This window comes from Lycium barbarum, chromosome 6, assembly GCF_019175385.1.
Source record: "Lycium barbarum isolate Lr01 chromosome 6, ASM1917538v2, whole genome shotgun sequence".
NCBI lineage: Eukaryota > Viridiplantae > Streptophyta > Magnoliopsida > Solanales > Solanaceae > Lycium > Lycium barbarum.
This window is the reverse complement of record NC_083342.1, coordinates 22,801,317-22,824,368: the sequence shown is the minus strand read 5'-3', so window position 1 is coordinate 22,824,368 and position 23,052 is coordinate 22,801,317. Positions and strand designations below refer to the sequence as shown.

The window sequence follows — 23,052 nt, the reverse complement described above, 5'->3', positions numbered from 1 at the left end:
AAATAATAAATTATGAAATATGAGAAACAATTATGAATAAAATAAAGTTTAGCGTTATCAACAATGTAAAATTTAATTTGTAGTCTTATACTGAAATTTAAATCAATACCCATGTTGATTATTTTTGTTGTACTATTTTTGTTACGGGGTATAGTGTTTTCTTCAAGTAATACCATGTGACTCAAATTTAAGTAGAGGCAGACACAAGGAAAAACAAAATCTCCAGTAAATCAACATCAAGTTTTGTCAAATAAAATTTGCAGGAAAAGATATTTCATTGGCCAAAAACAAATCAAATAATTATCAAATTGATCGTCAAAAGATAATTGACTTTGATGTATTACAATAACACAAAACCCCACCCACAATCAGGAAAATGAAAAAGAAAAAAATAAAAGAAGAAAATAACCTCACTCTATTTCTTAGGACGTTTCAAATACAAGCAACACTTACTGTACACAAACGAAATTACAAGTATAGCTTAAAACTTAAATGCAGAACTACACTAGAATAGCAAATGATAGATATTTGACTCAGCAAAACTAGTCATTCACAGCATCCTTCTCAAACTGTTGAGTTGGTCTCTGCTAGCACCAAAACTAGCAGGGTTTCCAGGGCCATGAACAGCTTCTGTACTAATTCACAATGTTCGATAACTATACAACCATGTGCAGGCCTTCCTTGTTTGTTGCCTAAACATATCTGTAAGCATGAGTTTGGCTTGATGCTAATGCTTCTCCAAGCTACAAAAACCCATTGTTGAGAATCCTCAAACAAGGTTTATGCAACAATTTTTCTTTGTGCTCCTGCTCGAATGCCTAGTCAGGAAGTGCCAATTATGGAAGGCCGAGTGTCAGTATGTTGAATACTTCATCCACAAATTTCACGCCTGTTATTTTAAGTTCTGCAAGTCATTTCTCCCATGAGATGACTACACACGCAAGCAGAATGCTGAACATGAGGTGCATCGAATTGTATGAAGCTTAAAGTACCGCAAGTTCATCACAACTACCAGTTCGCTCTATTTCTATCTGATTCTCTGGACTAGGTACTCTTATATGCTCTCCAAACATCTTCCCAGTGGCCTCTACTTCCACTTCTTTCAAAGTGAGAAGTATTAAAATCCGTGTGTGCTCTAAATGTGCTGCTCTCAGTGCCTCTGCTTTGATTATTTCTCATCTCTTCTTCAAGGTCATAACGTGAACGCTTCAAGAAAGAAGCAGTAACTCAGTAAAGATTCAAATTTCAGCAAACAAGAGATGTACAATTTATAGAAGAAAATGTTAACCAATCACGGCCACCTAAGCAAAGAAGAGGAGCAAAAAATACTAAGCAGATTAGCACATCCAGGTACCAAATAAATTTAGTGCCACGATTAAACACGATCAAGGGAATGTTTGGTATGGAGGAAAACATTTTCTCTAGAAAAATAAGTTTCTTAAAAATGAGGAAAATGGGGAAAACAAGTTCCATAAGTGACATTCCAAGTTCATTGTCTCCCCCACCCATCCAACGCCCCCAACCCCCACCACCCACCACCCCTGAACCCCCACTCCCCACCCCATCCCTCCCCTATAGTGTTTTGCTTGATTACACATAAATGTGCTCTAGGGATAATATTTTTTTCACTTACCAAACACTAGAAAATAAGTAAGAAACCCACTTGTTTTCCCAGAAAATCCAGGAAAACATTTTCCTTCATACCAAGCACACCCAAGTCTGATGTGCAACCGAGAAGTAAGGGTTGCTCTACTCAGGGTGGCTTGGGATGGGGGGAGAAGAAAAAGAACTGTAATATGAATGGGAAAAGTTCTTTCTTAACATGTTCTGAGAAAACTACTTGAGTTCGAATAGTTATTTTATAGAAGACATACTGGTCATTTCAAAAAAAGGGAAATCTCTCAGGCTGTTCTCTCTTCTAGAGATGTTTTGATTTTATTTCTAAAAGGAATTTTATTTTCTTTGCCAAACAAACAAGTTCTGCAATTTTCAGAGAAATTTTTTTCCCAGCGCCACCCATTTGAAGTCTCCTGATCTGTGTTTTCCTCTCATTTCTTTGCTTCTAATTTGATGTTTAATTCTAAGTCTATTTGGATTCTTACTCGGGTGTGAGAAATATTGAGTTCAATAATTCGGTTCAAGTGTAGCACAACGATTATAAGGCACTGGGTTAGAGCCCTTAGAGAAGCAACAAACGAAAGACTAACGCATAGCCTGAATTTTACCAACAGGATACAAGGGGATTTGGCTCCTAGTGTCTTAACAATAAATGTAACGCAGGTTTAATTTTTTTTTATTTTTTTGGTATACGCTGTTCCACAACAGCACAATGCTTTTCCTGAAGAGCTCCTTGAAACAACAGTCAGATAAGATGGAAGACTCCAACAATAAAGAAAATTCAATTCAAGGGCAAAAGGGCATCTAACTTTCATAGGCTCCACAGTGACAATCTCCCGGAAACTAGGAACCATATACATGGATAAGGCTGAAGACAAGGCATACGATAGAGATAATTACAGTCCAATGCCTTTCGGTGATCTGATTTACAAAATAGCCAGTAAAATGTATAGGTTTTGTATATTAAAGTATAAATACACATATAATATACATATTGCATACACAAACTATACATATAATAGACATAATATACATATAATATATATAAATATGCATAATCAGTGTATAGATTTTGTATATTTTGACTAGCGCTCGTAATTAATTTCAGCCAATGGGCCAAATATTGATAAAAGCCCAAAAAGATATCTATCTTCGATTATATTTTATACTCTGAAATTAACATCCACTACCAAGCACGTTTCTTACATGAACTTAGTACGCCCCTAATTCCATGCCAATCTACATCCTAGGGGAAGATCCACGAGTACGCAAGACCAGGAGAAAGGCCAGCAACAAATTGGTGATTTTACCACCACACATTCTTTGATCTGGTCATAAATTACTCCCAGGCAAACAACCATGAATCAAAACATACCTTTGCAGAGTCCGAAAGCACTGCATAGGCCTCTCCTATCATTTTAAAGAGCTTGTCAGCATCTTTGTGGACTTCTTCTGCTATTTCTTTCCATAGTCCATCATCCGCATTGTCATTTCTAGCCAGTGATTGCCCAGCCTAGATCAACAAAACAACGTTTAGCTAAAGTCACCATAAGTGATGTTATAAAGTAGCAAATGTCTTCAAAGAACCTTATCAGGGTGATGCTTGAGCGCAGCTTTTCTATAGGCTTTCCTAATTTCTGATGCACCAACAGATGGATCAACTCCCCTGCCATTGTAGCATCAATTGTTAGAAAAGCCATTGCATAGTACAAAATCATACACCCGTATGTCTATTCTTAGTTCACAAAGAAATACTCTCATACACACAATTTAAGAAAGAAAGAAAGACTTCTGACATAAAAGCTAAATAATGACATACCAAAAGCGATGTAGATTCTCTACCTTTTGGTATACCTCTTGTATACGGGAGCTTTTCAATATTAATAAAAGTATTTACCTTGTTCAAAAAATTGTATAACATGCCAAAAGTACCTTTAATATCTTGTAATTTTTAAAATGTCATTTCTATTTCTATAGCTTATCATTAAAGATAAAATGGGAATGTTAGAATTAAAGAGTTCCCAAATATAGAAAGGCGTTAATCTTATGGAACGGACCAAAAAGGAAGAGTTTCATATAAAATGGAATGGAGTAAATACCTGTAATACTTTATTACTAAAGGACCAAAACAGACAACTTATCAATTATGTCACAAATCATACAGGATTGACAACTAACATGCTGATGATTGCTCAAAGTATATATTACCCTATCTGGACAACTACCTGAAGCTTTCAAACAGTTCCCCACAGAAATACTTATCAGAAATTAAGAAAAATAGTTTCCCATAAAAGTAAACAATTCATATACAGGAGCTTCAACCATGTCTAGACAATCAAAAGTCAAAAGGATTAAATTCTAATTTATTGTCACTTCCAAAGAACATATGAACAGTCAACTACAATAAATTTGCAGAAAAGTAGAAAGATATGACGGACAACAGACAACTACAGATATGCAACACAATTAGCACAAGGCGCCCCAGGAAAAAAATAGAAACCGTAAACTTAACGCTGATACTAAATTATGTTTTCTCAAGCAGTCCATATGTTTCAAAAGAATGACAACTCGAAAATAATACTCCCTCTGTCCCAATTTATGTGTCATACTTTCCCTTTAGTCCATCCCAGAGAAAAAATTGTACTTCCTTATTTAGAAACAATTTAACTTTGAACTTCTCATTTTACCCTTAACGAGATGATTTATCGCCACACAAATGTCTATGGCTTGTTTTAGACCACAAGTTTCAAAAGTCCTGTTTTCTTAAACTTCGTGCCCCAAACACTGCCACATAAATTGGGATGGAGGGAGTATTTCTGGAAATCAATAACTTGACTGAATTAAGAAACTCACAATATGAGGTAAAAATTCAAGGGGATTTCCTTTCTGGCTTCTTCCTCCATGGTCAAAAGCTTTTGTTGTGTTTGCCGAATCTCATTTACGAAACTCATTTTGGATCCAGATCCACCGACTTTATTTTCCATATGCCTTGTCAGAAGGGATACAAGTCGCTGAAGATCTGAAGCTGCTCGTCCATAATCTCTGATCATCTCGAAAAGAGAAGCTCGTCTTGAGAGTGCCTGCATTAGATGGTGTTGACATTTAACTGAAGATATACTGTACCCTAAATAAGGTAACTAACTCTACAAAATTGCTATGGGCACTTATTAACTAGAAAAACGCTGCCAAACTGAAAAATTCAATGTACTAGGTCACAGAAAAAAAATTAGTGTAGTCAAACAAAGTTCTTGGGCAACATTTAAAACTGTATGAAGAACTATTGTGATTAACCAGCCAGTGCATATGAGAGAAACAATAAAACTACCATCCTTGACGCAGTTGCTCACTCAGCAAAGAACTTCATGAAGCAAATGAGAAAAAAAAATCGTATTTAAGGTCGGCTTATGGCTATATTCTTCATAGTAATGTGCAAAGCGGAAAAAGAGAGAGAAAAGAGATCATCCGAAACAAGTCCTAGAGATGTACAAACTACACAATTTTATACTATAGACAAAAGCCTCCATATGAAAAAAACTAACTCTTCATTTTACACAAATAACTGTCTTTATTTGTTGTTCTTTACTGTTTAACATCTCAACCAGTATCATCTAAGTAAACTAGGAGAACCTGGTATATAGCAGTGTTATCAAAAGCGAAAAGCGCGAAAAAAGCTCTAAGGTCAGCTGGGGCTTTAAGTGCGAAGCGCATATAAAGCGTGGGCTTTAATGAAAAAAAACGCAATGGTGCAAAAATACAAATATATATATATATATGTTTAGCCCAAGATTAATAATAACAAGCATGAATAACAAATATATGGACAAAGAAATTGTAAAAATATTAAGATAAAGTGAAATATCAATCATCTAGTGTCACCTCCTCAAGAGAGGCTCATTGGCAAGGAAAAGTATGTCTTAGAGCCTTGATGACGACACTGAAGCGCACATAAAGCGAGGCGAAGCGCTCAACATGTTTTGAGCCTCGCTTCAGGGCTTAAGCGCGCTTAAAGCGCGCCTTTGATAACACTGGTATATAGTGCAAGCTAGAGCTCGAGAAAGCGCACAATCATGTCAATTGGGATTTTCTGGATTTCATTATGTTAAGAATGGAATTCGAGGAACCGAGAAGAAAGTGGATTAGATTCTGCATAGCTACCGTCAGACACTCGATCCTAGATAACGGCAGCCCATGTGATTTTTTTTTTTTTTTTTTTTTGAACAATTAACATTTCTATTTTTCCATTATGAACAGAGAAATACACCAATAGTGTACTTCAGTAGTAATTACATGCAGTAGTCACAAAAGCAAAACCTACCACCTATTCCTTCATCAGCTATCTAAAATCTTAGTTATGTCCTCTCACCTCTGCCTCTTGAGGGAGTTCATGAATATTCCAAAAATAGCAAAACACTAGACAGTTCATTTTTAACTTCTGGAAAGTGACCGTTTTATTTTCAAAATATCTCTGATTCCTCTCCTTCCATATTGTCCACCAGATGCAGGCTGGGACAATCTTCCATCTCTCCCTGTGTCCTGACAGATTCCCATCTCTGTTCCACCAAGCTAGAACTTCAACTGTACTCCTTGGCATTGTCCATTTTACACCCTTCAAAAAATCTGCCAAAGTTGTTCTGCCACTTAACAGTGTAAGAAAAGATGATTAATCGTCTCTGCTTCAGTTTTACAAAAAAAAAAAAAACATCTGGAACATAGTTGACGACCCCTCTTCATCACATTTTTGAGTTAAAACAGCCTGTCTAGCCTGTCTACTCTTCCTTATGGAGTGGGTCTCTGGAAGGGTATTAGAAGATTGTGGGACACCTTTGTTCAACAGACTCATTTTGAAGTGGGCAATGGCTCACTCTTAAGATTCTGGAAGGACAAATGGGTTACCATCCTTCAGGATGACTTTCAAAATTTGTTCAGAATAGCTCAAGATCCCAACTCTGTAATTGCTGCTAACAGAGAAGGGAACATTTGGGACCTGTCTTTCAGAAGAAACATGTATGATTGGGAAGTGAATGAGTTGCTAGATCTTTTTTCGAGACTTCAACAATGTTTCATCAATCCCCAGGCAGCTGACAAACTCAAATGGGGACAACAGAGTGGGGGAATCTACACAGTCAAGGAAGGATACCATCAAATGTGCTCTAGAAATCCATTCATAGACAATTGGCCCTGGAAACTCATTTGGAGAACAAAAGTACCTCTTAAAGTCATATGTTTCGCTTGGACAGCTCTATATGAGGCTTGTCTTACTCAAGACAACCTGATGAAAAGGAACACGCAGCTTCCAAGCAGATGCCATATGTGCAGAAAGGAGGTTGAAACTACCAGGCATCTTTTCCTCCACTGTGAAGTGGCCTCAGAAATCTGGAATCTGTTTTTTTGCCTCTTTGGTCTTAATTGGACCATTCCTCTCTCAATAAAGGAAGCTTATGAGAGCTGGAATCTATGGAAAGTTGACAAAGCCATCAAGAAAATCTGGAACATGGTACCAGCTTGTATATTTTGGTGTATCTGGTTAGAAAGGAATAGGAGATGTTTTCAGGGGGTGTCAACACCTTTAGGTCTTTTGAAAGCAAGGTGTATTGCCAATTTGTTTAGTTGGACCAAATTGGTCCCTGCAGATCAACTTTTGGATTTTACTAGCTCATTAGTTCTGGCTTACATATTTGTTGTACAGCCAGCCAGTCTTCTTTTTGTAAGCTCAAATGCTATATCTTGTAATTATTGCATCTTCTTGATGCCTTTGATTAATACCACTTACTTCATCCAAAAAAAAAAAAAAACAGCCTGTCTAGCCACTAACCAAGTGAAACATGCCACCTTGAAAGGAATCTTAACTTTCCAAATCAACTTCCAAGGCCAGAATCCCATTTGAGTATTTCTGTTATGAATGCATTTGTAGGCTGATTTGACAAAGAATATCCCCGTCTTTTCCTTCAACCAAACTAGACTGTCCACATTAGTGGAAAAATCTTTGAACTGCTCAATAGTGTGGTAAAATTCTGTCAACCTTTCCACCTCCCAGTCCCAGTCATTGAGCAATCTCCTACAACTGAGATTCCAACCAAAATTATCCCTAACTTCCAAAATAGTTGCCATCTTCTGTTGGTTCAAATTATAAATCTAAGGATGCTTCAAAGAGTATTGACCAACCCAAACATCGTGCCAGAAATGTGTTTTCCCTCCATTTCCTACTCTAATCTTGGAGTTATGCCATATTTTGGGCCACAAAAATATTTTGGTAGCTCGAGAGGTCTGGGATCCATTACTTCCATGTTGTCTTTACTGGTTAGGGAAACGAGAATAGAACGGCGGATAGAGTTGTGACTAATGAATACCTGAGGAGTTCCTCTGCAGCTTTTGGGCGTCAAGACATTGTAAGAGTTATACACTTCTTATTCACAGATGAAACTCTAATATTTAGTTGATGCCGAAGAAAGCCTTGAGATTGCAGGATTGAAGCTCGCCAACCACTTAAAATTTATATCGGTTTGTCGGTGGGCTCATCAAAAAGAGACACATCAGCAAGTCATCCGGTTGTAGAAAGGGCAGAGAAAAGACTTGCAGGTTGGCAGGAAAAAAATGTGTGTCACAGGGGAGAGAAAAGAAGTATTAATTAAAAGCACTCTATCAGAGCCCAAGGTAGAATTAAAGATTGACACCTTCTTTGAATTATTAAACCTCAATACATCGCAGGAATCTGACTCCCTGCATGTAATACATCAGCCACTGGAAACAACTGGGACTTTCGAGGTAACTGAGGAGGATGCATTAACCTTGTCAAGTTGGGAAATTCTGTTGACAAACTCAAGGTGGGAGATGAAATAATTGAAGATGGAGCAAATTAAGGAGGAGATACATGGCTACTACAAAAAACTCTACTCTGGAGGTGAAGTATGGAGGCCTGAAGCTAACTTTGATGACCTTGGTTGTATTCCAGGGGAGGAAAAAGTTTGGAAAAAGAATGTGCACCAGATAAAAGCCCTGGACCACATGGCTCACCATGGCTTTTCTTCAAAAGTCGTTGGAGTTTTATTAATCAAAGAGGTGACGGGAGCTCTTAATCACTTTCACCAAAATTCACATGGTGATATCTTGCAATGCTACCTTTATTGCTCTTATTCCAAAGAAAAAAGGAGTGGTGGAATTGAGAGATTACAGGCCTATAAGTCTCACCAGCAGTGTATACAAAATTTTAGCAAATATACTGGCAAAAAGGCTCAAGAAAGTTATTGGCAAGTTAGTCTCTGGACAACAGAATGCATTCATCAAAAATAGACAAATCAGGGATGCAGCCTCAATTACAAATGAAGCATTGGATTGGAGACTGAAAAGTGGTATTCTTGGTATCTTGTTCAAGCTAGATGTGGAGAAAGCTTTTGATCAAGTCAACTGTTCTTATCTTACTTCTGTGCTGAGGAAAATGGGTTTTGGGAATAGATGGATAAGGTGGATAAAGTTCAGTAGTACAGCAACAACAACAACAACAACATACCCAGTGTAATACCACAAGTGGGGTCTGGGGAGGGTAGGATGTACGCAGACCTTACCCCGAGGCAGTTCCGGATAGACCCTCGGCTCAAAAGAAATTCTTTGAGGTAGTTAAATGTGTCGCATGACTTTTGGCAGCAAAAGAGAGCACAATGTGCCTAAAAGTACAGAAGTCAGTTGTTTTGCCAAAAGGAAATGCACAAATCTTCTCAAAAGATGTCACAGTCCAGGCACCAGAAACACAAGTTTACTAGCCTAGTGACAGTTTGAATATACTATCTCAAGTTCAGACCAAACTCCTTGAAATGACTCGCTTATTGATGAATCTTAAGATAAAAGGATACACAATAACTTTTTTTTTCAACCAAGGATACCCAATAACTAATTGAGGACATTTCAAACCATCATACAAGCATAACTTCATGCAGGAGCCAACTCATAGAGCAAGGCCCTACAGGTCCTTGAAGGAGTTAGATCTTAGTAAACAGTAGTCCAGTTGGTTTCTTCTCTCTAGAAAACGGTATTAGGCAGGGCTTATCTCCTTCTCTTCATTTTAGCAATAGAAGGTCTCACCAAAATGCTTAACAAAGCTAGGCAGCTGCAGTGGATACAAGGTTTTAAGATGGGCACATCATTAGGGGGCTGTATCTCAGTGTCTCATTTGCTATATGCAGATGATACGTTGATTTTTTGTGAAGCAGATAGCTCACAATTATTATATCTCAAGGTTGCATATTGATATGCTAACAAGTGTCATTTACCCTGTGAATACTGTACCTAAAATTGAGGAACTGGCAGGTACCATGGGTTGTAATATTGGTACATTCCCTACTGCATATTTGGGTCTCCCGCTAGGGACTAAATTCAGGTCAGCAGATGTATGGAATGGGACCGCAGTGAGAAGATGAAAGGAGGCTGCCGTCTTGGCAATTGCAGCATCTTTCAATGGGGGCAAGTTGACATTGATTAACAGTGTGTTAGACAACATTACAACCTACATCAAGTCTCTATTTCCAATGCCCGGGCAGGTGCTCAGCCAGCTTGATAAAATCAAAAGATCCATTCTATGGAGGGTAGCTGTCAGAATCATAAATTCCACTTAGTCAAGTGAGTCAAAGTCACTCAAAACTAAGCATACAGGTGGTCTGGGGATTACGGATCTTGCAAAACATAACAGGAGTATGTTGATTAAATAGCTCTGGAGGTATAGCTCAGGAGAACCTGCTTTCTGGAAGGAGGTGATCAAGGCTAAGTATGGTGCTGAAAACCACTGGTGCACTAAAACTCCTAGCTCTTCAGATGGGGTGGGACCCTGGAAGCAAATTAGCAAACATTGGGATGAGTTCTCTCAAAGAATCAGCTTCAAAGTTGGTGATGGTGCTCACATCAAGTTCCGGAAAGACCATTGGTTGGACAATTCTACACTAAAGGAGGACTATCCTAACCTGTTCCAGATTGCTTCAAATCAAGACTCCACCATCGCTTAAAATAGACTGGCAGCACCTGGACAACTTGAGAAGGAATGTTCAGGATTGGGAATTACAGGATCTCCTAGATCTACTGAACAGGCTTGGTAATTTCATCCCTGAAGAACTGTTGGCAGACTACTTTGGGGTGATTCAAAAGAGGGTTCGTATACTGTAAAAACAGGTTACAGCCAACTTTGTGTGCAGAATCAGATCATTGAATTTTGGCCCTGGAACTTATCTGGAAGCCTTCCATCAAGGATCATTTGGATTGCCTGGACAGTTCTGAATCAGGCATGTTTAACTCAAGACAACCTTAGCAGAAAAAGTATTCAGCTTCTGAACAGGTGCTACAGGTGCTCGAGCAATTCAAAAAGTATCAGTCACCTCTTCCTCCACTGTTCAGTTGCTAATGACTAATGGAATATGTTTTACTCTCTTTTGGACTCAATTGGGTCATGCAGTTTAGAGTCAAAGATGCCTATAAAAGTTGGTGCTCATGGAGAGTTGATAGGACCATCAAGATCCCTGCAAGTATTTTTTGGTGTGTTTGGGCTGAAAGGAACCGCAGATGTTTACATGGAATTTCAACTCAGACACATTCCCTAACGGCAGTGTCTTCTCAATTTATTTTGGTGGAACAATCTTATTATTCTTATTTGGTAGGGGTAAGGCTGCGTACATCTTACCCTCCCCAGACCCCACTATTGTGGGATTACACTGGGTAGTGACCAAGACCAAGACCAATCTTATTATTCTTATTATTTAGATAGTTCTGTCCAGCTCTTGGACCTTGTTAGCTCTCTAACTTTATTTTTGTGTTCCCATATGTAATTTCAGCATCTTCTTAATACATCTTAATGGAATAACTTACGTCATCAAAAAAAAAAAAGGCAGAAAGCATATCAAGGATTCGAACAGTACATGTTTTCAACTCCTATGCAGTAATGAACTACCAGAGGAAACCATTTTCTCTTTTCCTTACGAGCATTTGAGAGAGTTTATATTGGAAGACAAAAGAAGGGTAGTTGAAAGGTTTTCCCTTCAAGGTAAGACTACCAGAAAAGGCAGTAGGCCCAAGAGAGAAATTGTATTCATAGCTGCACTAAAAAGACCGTTTTGAAACCATACCTTCGCATAATTCCCATCAAGGGCAATCGCGAGGCTGCAATCTGCAATGGCATCTGAAATTTGCCCCATAGCTCGGTACGCAGCAGCACGATTGCAGAAACAGATTGCTGTGAAAGGCCGTGACTCAAAATTACATGATACTGCAGCAGTATAATGCTCAACAGCTTCTGCATGCTTTCCTGATTGAAATGCTGCATTTCCAGCTGCCTGCATAGTAAAGGGTGAATATCTTGATATGGAAAGCAAAATGTTCTTTTTCATTTTTTATCATTACTTTTTTCTCGGGGTGGCAGCATAAGATTTTGCATTACTTGCTCTGAGATATGCCCGGAATCAGAAAAATCCAATGAAGATGACTAGTCAAACAAGGGAGGTGGAGATGGGGTAGGAAAACATTTAAGCTTAATGGCTGAAGAAACAAGTCTGAGGCTATACAGTAGCAAACAAGAGTCTGAAGCAACTAGAAACAAGAACATAGTCAGCTCAGTTCGTACATCTTTAATCAACAAAATTAGTAAGATGCTAAGATGAGGCCTCACAATACTTCCAGGATAGGTAATAGCACATATTGCAGCCATAGACTAGTTCTGAATGCTACAGTACAAGATCACACTGGACCGAAGAAACTCAGCTGATTGTGTTCCCTTAGTGTAGAACCTAGAGAAAACTAGACCTAGCACCTTATTTGAATCTAGAGGATATCACTGCTTGCAGAACCCAAAATGAAACCATTACAATCATAATGGAGCAACCTTACAATTCCTTTTTGGCTGATGGACTCAGACCTTAAGGAATTCGTATTCAAAGTAGATTATTGGACTCCCAAAAACGATAAAATTTTCACTACAAACACAAACAAAAGATGCAGATAATTGTACCTCATAAAGTCACAAGAACGGGGATAATATTATACGCTTCCGCAGTATACAGTTTTGTTGCATATCTTTTATCTTCTTTTTCAGAAGGGTACAATGGTTACTAAAACTGCAGTAACTTTCTCATACTAGGAGCTTACCAAAAAAGGTTAAGACATTAGGGCCCGTTTGGCCATGAGAATTTTTCACTTTTTTCCGGAAAATTATTTCACTTTATTAGGAAATCAGTGTTTGGCCATGAAAACTCCAAATACAACTTGAAGTTGTATTTGGAATTTGTAAAACAACTAAAACCTTGCTTTCACTTTTTTCCACTTTCATACATTCAAACAACCAAATATTTTTTGCAAAAACTATAACCAAACACAACTCCATCTTGAACTCAACTCCAAATTCCAAATAAAGTGAAAAATATTTGGTTTTCATGGCCAAATGCCTAAAGCCTGTTTGGCCATGAGAATTTTTCACTTTTTCCCGGAATTTTTTTCACTTTATTTGGAAATCAGCATTTGGCCATAAAAATTCCAAATACAACTTGAAGTTGTACTTGGAATTTGGAAAACACCTAGAAACTTGTTTTCACTTTCAATACATTCAAACAACCAAATATTCTCTGCAAAAACTATAACCAAACACAACTCCAACTTCCAAATTCCAAATAAAGTGAAAAATATTTGGTTTTCATGGCCAAACGCCTACTAAATAAATTTACTTCCCAAGGGTCAGGCAAAGGACTAGCCCTCCAAAAAAAAAACATGCGTGCTTAAATCTCATATTGCACAAGAATAACTAGTAACACCTTTCTCCAAAATGAAAAATAAAAATAACAACAAACACAAGAACTTTGCTAGGAAATTCAGGATTGACCAAAGAATGACCAACCAAAACACTTCAAGCAGCTTCAAAAAGACAAATGATAACAAGAACAATATCTAGTAGGACTTTGGACGTGAATCGGTTAATATTTCAAAAAACTAGTATTGGAAGTTAAGTCAAAGGCTATTTAGAAGTTAAAGTTGGGTTTAGATATTTATTTTTTTGTGTGTGTGTGTGTGTCTCTACATTGAGCCTGAATGAGTCAGTTGAGCCACTGAATCCCAACTCAACAACCCAAGATTTGAGTGGAGACCCAAGCTTGATCCAATTGGCCCTGTAAAATGGCTAGCTAAAGCAGTGAGCCGTGTGTGTTGTTACTTCACATACCATAACTCGGGCTCTCCTTAAATGGTGCAACTTAGTATTGACATAACAGTCCTAGCAAACTTAAGGTCCTACAGACTCAAAGGTACAACCTAAAATAAAAGTTCTCGCCTTGCGTGATACCTGCCATCTTTCTCATTTATCACGGGCCACGGCTACTAACTAGCTAATGCAGTCAGAGACCATAATTATTTTTTCTTCTTCAGTTATTGCTATTTCATTTTCCTTTCAGATTTCATCCCAGAAGATTTTCAAAAATATCAATAGGTATATCATTTTACAAGTTTCATAAAAAGATAATGGCCTATAGTTCAAATGATAGGTGCTACATTTAGTTAATAGAAAATACATGTATACCATTTTTTATAATGGTATTTATAATACATGTATAACCTAGGAATAAACTGATTATAACAAGTGATAGGTGCTTGCTTAAAAAGGGAAGATCATAAAGAAGAAAGCGCACTCACCTTAAAGCACAATAGCTCACGTATTGTTACAGCAAGAGGAACAACAGCTTCTAAATTCTTGAGTCCACTACTGCAAAGTCAAATTAAATGACTGTAAGCTAACACCTACATGTACAAGAGGATAAATATATGTTCCACAATATAGAAGCCACCTTTCCATTAGACACAACGATTTCTCTTGGTTCTTCAGAAAACTATCAGCCTCTTCAAGCTTCCCGAGATAAAAGTATGACTTCACTATTTTAGAAAAGCACCGGAGCCCGGAGGAAGCACTTCTCCCTGTGATCGCACTATCTAACTCTGATGACTGGTAACTGGAATTATATGGCAGAGTATTTGACTTAGCAAATTCAAGTGTCTTCTCACATAACTGGATCACCTCTTCGTACTTCCGCAGCTGTTCATTGAACTCAACAAAATTAATTTATTTCAAGAAATTCAAAAGATTTCTGGAACACATGGTGCAATATTACAAATTTTAAGCAGTCAAAAATCAACATGGTTCAATGACACAAACCATAAGAAGAGCATCTGCTTTCAATTCGAGTAGTTTCTCTGAATAGGTGCTTATTGTCAAAGCCTCAGAGACCACGCCCAAGGCCAACTCTGCATCACTTGGCCTTCGTCTTTGCAATAGTTCCACACACTGCTTCATGCATTCTAATACCCTCTAAGGGACATTGAAAAAGACCAATTAGCTTTCAGCTTTTCATTTCATCAAGAAGTGCAACTAAGTTCATTTTGTTTGCTGAGCATTGAGAAGTTTCTTATGCATTATTATTCAGGAAGAAGCTGGACAAAGAAAATCCAAATCAAAGCTTCAACTAGAATGTCAAGACCAGAATCTATGAGTAAAATTACCTATTCTGACCGCATATGTCTATTTTTCTTTTCTTAGCAAAATAATAGCTGTGCTACACGAACAGGAGTGTCATATAAGAGGTTAATCTAGCAACAGATACTTAAGTGCACCCTCTCTACTTGGGTTCATCTTGCCTATTTTCTCTTCTTTTTCTCAATTTTTGGGCCTCCAAATGACCTTGCATTTCATAGGAGATAACATAAGCAAGTTGTTCATGTAGCATGCTTGAGATGTGCTACACAGACAAGCTTACAATTTCTACAGCTAAAGTTTCCAGATAATATCATTCAAAACCTGATGAAATCCATAAATCTTGTTGCAAGTTTTTCTTCTCTTTTTCTTTCACCAAACAACTGGTGGACTAATAACAAGCTGTGGCATAAATTACATTTAAGTGTGTTATTGGTGAGGTAACAATTGCATGGAGAACACAGCAAGACAACTCAAATGAAGGGGCAGTAAAGGCGGTAGCTGTCTAGGGAAAGAATCTGCAAAAGATAAGTCCTGATAAGAAGAATGTAAACGAACAACTGAAGTTAATCATTGTACCTGTGCCTTTTCCAAGCCTTCTGAGGCTTCCACCAATATCTTTCTATCCGCACATGCCTCTGGCCCATGTTGCAAGCACTTCATGAAAAACTTTGATGCATTTTCGACTTCCCCGAGGGCAAGGTAACAGCTAAGAAAATGCAAAACAGAACATAGTTACAAAAACAATGTGTCTACTTTTCCTTCTTTCCATAAATTATATTAACACTGCTATTTCTTTTTTAGATGAGATGTATTAACACTACTATATACTTCGGCATATTTATACTGGATGCTAGAATGTAATTGTCGACAATATTCAAATGGCACTATTAAAGACCACTAAAGAAAACTTGTGACTTGAAGCTCTAAATAGAATCGAATAAATTTCTTCAGAGTAGCTAAAAAGAAGCTTCAAATTATACATTTAGCTCACTGAGAAATTTGGTATATAAGCCTTGAATCCAGCAGACAGAAACGGACTAGAGTAAAAGCTGTACCTGATTCGAATTAATGCACACATTTCCAAAGACAGAGACCATAGTAACTGGGATACATCAACTTTTTCTCCTTTTCTACTTACATATCCAAAGATATTAAAAAGATAAACCTAAAGGCGTAATACCGACGTTCATTTTCTCAAATAAGTCTTTTCGGCGAAGTTATACAAGAAATGCTGACACTTCAATGAAAAAAAACCATCAACTAGCTATCACATTAGCCCCGAGCTTTGATCCAGTGGTATGAGCGAAGCACGTGACGTGTGGGTTAGGCGCATGTCACGGGTTCGAACTCTGCTACAGACAAAAGACTGGTAATTATGGAGAAGGGTAGAGGAGCAGACAGTATCCACCAAGTTCCGAACCGTGAGCCATTGGCCCTTGTGATTTCTCGGTTATCAGAAAAATAACTAAGTTATCACATTAAAGATAGGTTTTGTTAAAATCAAAAAAGGATCTCAATAATGACAGAATGATAAGCTACTCTTCAAGACAATATTTTACGGGCTTCATGCACTGTGATTGTTTAAAACCGACATGTTTATGCATACTAAAGGACAGTGATCAAACTTCTGTCAGCAAACCAAATCTTCAAAAAGGTAAGAGGAAGTTAGACCTATACCATATAGAGACAAAAGGAACTTATGACAAAGAAAAGGTAAAATTAATAACACATGGAGCTTACTTTGCAGCTCGAACTTGGACCCTGAAAAAGTTCGGATCTAATGCAACAGCCTTCATACAATCCTCTAGTGCTTCTCTCATTCTTCCGAGAGCCATACGTGTTGCTGCACGGTTGCTATAGCATAACATTAAAGCCCGAAGACAGCTCTTAGATGTGTCACTTTCAGACACACAGTTCAGTCCTTGTGTGTAGCATTCCTCTGCTTTAGATAAGTTTCCATTTGCATAGGCTTGATTCCCCCTGATATAAATTTATATCACAAGTATGAAGTTCGGATAAAAAAACCACAAAAAAGGGAATAAATGACTGAACAATCACAAATAGATCATAACCCTATATTGAACAGAGGAAGAAGAAATTGGCATGTATGACAGGAAGTAAAACACATACTAACACAGAGTTAATCCAGCAACAGCATAGGCCCAAAATCTCATCCCAACTTTAATCAAGGTAAATCCCTCCATGATTAAAAAAACAATAACGTGTACCTCAATCGCCATTTTTCACATGCTTCCTGAGCAGCCATGCTTGCAGCAACTGTTTCATGGTTGACCTCCTTGACCCTAGCTGGTTCATTATTGCCCTGGCTATGGCTTATCATAGTAGGTATATCTCCTTTCTTACTCTGAGTGGGAGATGAAAGAGAAGATGATCCAAAAAATTGCACGGGTGAGGAGTAGGACAATTTTGTAGTTGAACTACACGAATCATTAATGAGCTTCGTTCGATTTTTCTTCTTCTGTTGGCGTGCTGCTGCTGCTATCTGATTTTGAGCAACAGAGGATGCAGCAAATATAAAGCTACCCTGGCAAGCCTCTTCTAAATTTGAAGCAACATTAAACTGACTTCCCCCATCACTATCTTGTCTCTCAATTGTTGAACTGGAAGTCACTTCAGTATCTGCTGCAGTTATGAAAGAATCAGCAGTACTATAATCTAAATGCTCTGTAGCAGATTTGAAGCATTCAGTCTCAGTCTCCGTATCTACACCATGATGACTAGAGTGTCTAGATTCTGCTTCTTGTGTTTCATTGTATGTCACATCATTTTCATTGATATTCATGCGTACTGTTGCATCTACCAGATCTTCATCTGCTACATCATTTGAAACTGCTGGACGTGAATCACTAGATCCATAATTCTCATTCATAATGAACGACTCATCAGAAGCTACAGAAGTTTCTCTTGAAAGTGTATTATCTGCTGACGTTTCGCGATATGGAGAAATATCCATTGGTGAATATGGTTCGGAAGGTTCAGCATTCTCTTCTGAACTTCCTCTGAAGGCAAAGTCTTGAGCAAAGTTCATCGGCGTTGAGAGTGTTTGCTTAGGTTTCCCTTTCTTTTTCTTGTACCTGGGATCTTTAGTTGCTTCCCTTCTACTTTCTATTTTCTTACTTAAGCTTCCTTTAATAGTTGGTGTAAAATTTTGCATTACCGTACCATCAGACTTGGTAGTGAAACTAAATTCAACCTTCTTTCCAGTTCTATCAGTTGATGGTGCTTCAAAGTTACTCATCACAGATTCACCAGTATGAGGGCCTAGATGGACCTGATTAGTAAAGTGATTATTCTGCGTCCTTGCCTGAAATGAGAACCCTGATGGAATCGAATCTGAAATTCCAGCGGCATTCTTATTGCCTGAAAACTCAGTCTTCCCTTTATCCACATTTATTGCAGAAGCAGGCATATTGGTCTGTGTTTGACCAGCAAGGCTTCCACTAGGATCGACTTTTACCTTCTCATTAGCAACAAAAGAACCCATAGGCTCATTTATATGCATGTTTTTCATCTTATCGTAGAGCAAGTTCTCCGAGCTTCCACCTCGAGAGCCACTGTCCTTATACGCATTGTCCTTCATGTCATTTTCAGTTCTTTCTTTGATATTCAACTTGTTCATATCATTCATGAGTTCAACTCCTACACCCCCACCAAATTTATTATCAACATTGCCAAACATGTTAAACTTGGATTTTACACTGTCCATATTACGCGCTGAGTCAACATTTCCCTCACTTTTGATATTCAACTTCTTCTCCACCTCTTTGCTTACCATTTCATCAAGTTTCGCATCGCCACCCGTAAACACAAAAGACCCTCCCTTATCATTCATTTTCTTCTCACTTTTGATATTCAACTTGTTCTCCACTTCTTTGCTTACCATTTCATCAAGTTCCGCATCGCAACCCGTAAACACAAAAGACCCTCCCTTATCATTCATTCTCTTCTCACTTTCAATTTTCAGTTTCTTCATTTCATCAATAACAGGAATTGTACCAACCAAACCACTATTATCATAACTACCACTACTTTTACTAGCTCCAAAAACAAATCCTTTGTTACTATCAACCCCACTAGCAAAACCCACATTCCCAAATTCCCCATAACCCGACCCCACCCGACCCATATCCATTTCTTGAATTTGGTTCTTCCTATTACCAATATCTACATTAGCACTCCTATCAACCCCAGAAGCAAAACCCGCATGTCCAAATTCCCCGTGACCCGACCCGACCCGACCCATATTCATTTTTTGAATTTCACCAACACCCTTAAAAGGGTTGTTGAAAGATTGTTCCTGTCTATTAACACCCGTGTATTTCTTCTTATACAATCTTGGTTTTTGCAGCCTTGAGGGACCAGAAGACCCGAATGGATACGGGTTCGGATCTTGAACCTGACCCGGTGAAGTAAACCCAAGATTGTGATCCATTGAAACCCCCCACAAAATGCTTTCTGCTCTCAAAAACTATTACTACTATTATTAGATGAAGATTGAGAGTTAAAAATCCGACCTTTATGATGTGAATCGCCGGTATCGGTCAACGCCGGCGACATATGTCATCTAATCGGACGGTCAGCGTTTACTTGGATATATTCTTGATCAATTTCAAGAATCCTGCAGTTTGTGGGAAATATCAAAAGAAGCTTTTGTAGGAGGGTCTCGTCTCTTTCCTTCCTATTTTAATTTATTTCTTTTGGTTTATTTTTTCATAATTATTGTTGTTGGGTCACAATTTTTTTGACCTTAGATAGGAGGGTTTGGAGGACCCATATTAGGGTAGAAGGCTAGTAGATAGTCTCATTACCCTGCCTTATTAATAGTCGCATTATCGTAGTATAATTTCTTGTGCTCTAATTTATGCTATTATGCTATTATCTGTTATTTCCTGTGCTTTGATTATTCTATGTTATCTGTGTCGCTTGCGTTACTTCATTTCCATATCGCTTTGAATCTCTTAGCCGTATCTGACCTCTTTTTATGTTTTTATTGAGTCGAGGGTCTCTCGGAAACAGCCATCCTACCTTGGTAGGAGTAAGGTCTGCGTACACTCTACCCTCCCCAGACCCCACGTTGTGGGATTTCACTGGGTTGTTGTTGTTGTTGTTGTGTATATTCAATTTTTCCACAGCGGGGCTCGAACCCGAGAAGCAAAGGAGTGTCTCATCAGTGCACCACCTCCCAATACATGCATCGGAGCGCTCCTATTTCGGATTCATTATGTGTAGGGCCCCGGGAGAAAGGGCTCTCTATAATGATTTTTCATATCCAAATTCAAACTCAAGACAGAAAGAGCAGCCCATTCGCTACACTACATCTTTAATATAAAATTTTTTTTTTTTTCGGGCTCTTTGGTTTCTTTTCTTTCTTGATCATAAGGGACTTTGGGTTTTGAACATGACCCTCTTTTTTTGTTAATTTTCTTTCTTTCATTTTTGTAATGTTTATTTTTCAAAATGTCTTTGAAATTGACCTTTCACAATTTTCAGGGCCATATAATAATTAATTAGTGTCACGTGTCATTGCGAAATTAGTTCAAGTTTTTTGGTGAAACTTCCAAATAAATTTGGGAGTTTTATAATACTGTTCTCAGTTTTTTTTTCTTTTTCTTTTTTCATCGTTTAGTTTGAACCATTATTTTAACATGATTGTGATGTGTGTTTGTAAATATTTGAATTAGTATTATTTTAATATGATTTGAGCATTTAAGTAAATATACTAATCCTTGCAGATAATTTAGTATAAAGAATATACCAATTTATGCAAGCTGGAAATAAAATAATCTTATTATTCGAGTTTTCTTAGAGATTGACTTGATTATAAAATTTTACCATTTGTATTGCAATAAAATGATGCACTATCAAATGGAACAAGAGCTATGTTTATATCAACGAATGATAATGTTGCGATAGTAACTTTGTTAATTGGTTGATACTTGATATTAAGGAGATCGGGCCAAGATCCGGTTGAGGACAGTGAGAGGAGAATCCGAGGATTTCCTGTCGTGATGTGGTTGTACCAAGGATCAACACTTAATCCATTTTTATTTGCCTCGGTAATGAATGATTTGACGCGGCATTAGGAGGTGTCATGCTATATGCTATTTGCAGATGACATAGTTTTGATTGAGAGACATGCAACAGAGTTAATGATATAAGCTGGAGGTTTGGAGATAGGCCCTGGAGTTTAAAGGATTCAGGTTGAGCAAGACTGACACTTAGTACTTCAAGTGTAAGTTCAGTGACTAAGCCATGAGGGAGATGCGGAAATGAGGATTGATACACAAGTCATCTCCAAAAAAGGAAGTTTCAAGTATCCTGGGTCGATATACAAGGAAATAGGAAGATTGACGAGGAAGCTACACATCGTATTGGAGTGGGGCGGATGAAATGGATGCTCGCATCCGGTGTCTCGCATGATAAGAATGTAACACCAAGACTTAAAGGTAAGTTTTATAACTAACGGTTGTTAGTTAGCTGTGTCGCAGGGGATGGAGTGTTAGCCGGTTGAGAACTCACACGTTCAAAAGATTAAAGTAGTGGAAATGAGATTGTTGAGATAGATATGTGAGCATACTAGGACACTTAGGATTAGGAACGATGATATTCAGGACAAGATGGGAGTGACCTCCGTGATGGATAAGATGAGGAAGGTGAGGCTGAGATAGTTCGGGCATATGAAGAGGAGATACATAGATGCCCAATGAAGAGGTATGAGAGGTTGGCTATGGTGGGCCTTAGGAGAGGTAGAGGTCGGCCGATGAAGTACTTGGGAGAGATAATTAGACATGACATGGTACACTTGCAGCTTACCAAGGAGCTGACCCTAGATAGGAGGATATGGAGGTCAAGTATTACGGTAAAAGGCTAGTAGCTAGTCTAGCGTGGTCTAGTTTCCTATGAGTAGTATCATTTCTCTACTATCTTATGCTTTGATTTTATTATTATCTGTTGTTTTCTTTACTTCAGTTATCGTACTATTTGATGTTCCTACTATATTTACTGTATCTCCTTTCCTATTGATTTTGATATGCTTTACTTGAGCTGAAGGTGTATCGGAAACAACCTCTCTACCTTCATAAGGTAAGAGTAATGTTGCATACACATCACCCTCTCCAAACTCCACTTGTAAAAGTATACTGAGTATATTATTGTTGTTGTTTTTGCATCATTTTTTTCCGAATACAATCAACTTTATTATGAATTCTCTGTTGTCCAAAACTGTGCTCAAAACAATAAACGTCGTTAGTAAAATAATGTTCAAACAATGAAATAATATTTTAATAAAACCGAAAAAACAAAATGACAAAAACACTATCCGAGTCCACAGAATTCACTGTGTGTCCTTGCAAATGCGGCAACAAATCACATGACTCTACTATTATTTTATTTTGAAAACAAATGCAGAGAACAATTTAAAGGGGAGAAAAAATTCAGATTTTTGGTGTATCAAATCTGAGGCAAAGCCTTTGAATTTATAGACAATGAAAGGGTGAGATAGAGAGTTGCAATCCAAAAGGTGTCTTTTGGGTACACTCCAAAAGGTACCTTTCTCATTTCCCATTCACATTCTAAAATCCCAACAATTCCCCACATGAATGGGGACTCTATGATTAAAACATGCATAAAAAATTGTGTGATTCGTAAGCAAGGATTAATTGCATCTGGATAAGTAGGTTTTCCTTTGAACTTTCCGTAGTGAACATATGTTGAATATACTCGGTCAAATATCTTTGAACCGTCGAGTTTTGGTGTATACCTAGACAACCACATGTTACACAACTAACCCTTTAACCGTCTTTGGTTCTCACTGTTGTGTTCGTTTCAGCCATGAACATTGTCTGGTTTCATGAGTGCATAGAGCATGGGCCTTTACCTAACATGCTCCTCGAAGCGGCTTACACTTTGCACTTAGGTGATTCCTAAACGTGTCATCC

At 37.9% G+C, this 23,052-nt stretch overlaps 1 protein-coding gene across 1 annotated transcript; it reads right to left on the bottom strand.

Annotated features, from left to right (window-relative positions):
* Positions 1-272: 272 nt before the first annotated feature.
* Positions 273-19,862, bottom strand: LOC132643615 (uncharacterized). Its single transcript, XM_060360088.1, has 11 exons — positions 17,323-19,862; positions 16,835-17,074; positions 15,671-15,800; positions 14,777-14,929; positions 14,412-14,656; positions 14,260-14,329; positions 11,715-11,921; positions 4,471-4,697; positions 3,205-3,283; positions 2,993-3,130; positions 273-1,206 (listed from the first exon to the last, which is right to left on the bottom strand). The coding sequence occupies exons 1-11, from the start codon at positions 19,545-19,547 to the stop codon at positions 1,045-1,047; spliced, it is 3,876 nt and encodes a 1,291-aa protein (XP_060216071.1). The 5' UTR covers positions 19,548-19,862; the 3' UTR covers positions 273-1,044.
* Positions 19,863-23,052: the final 3,190 nt, after the last annotated feature.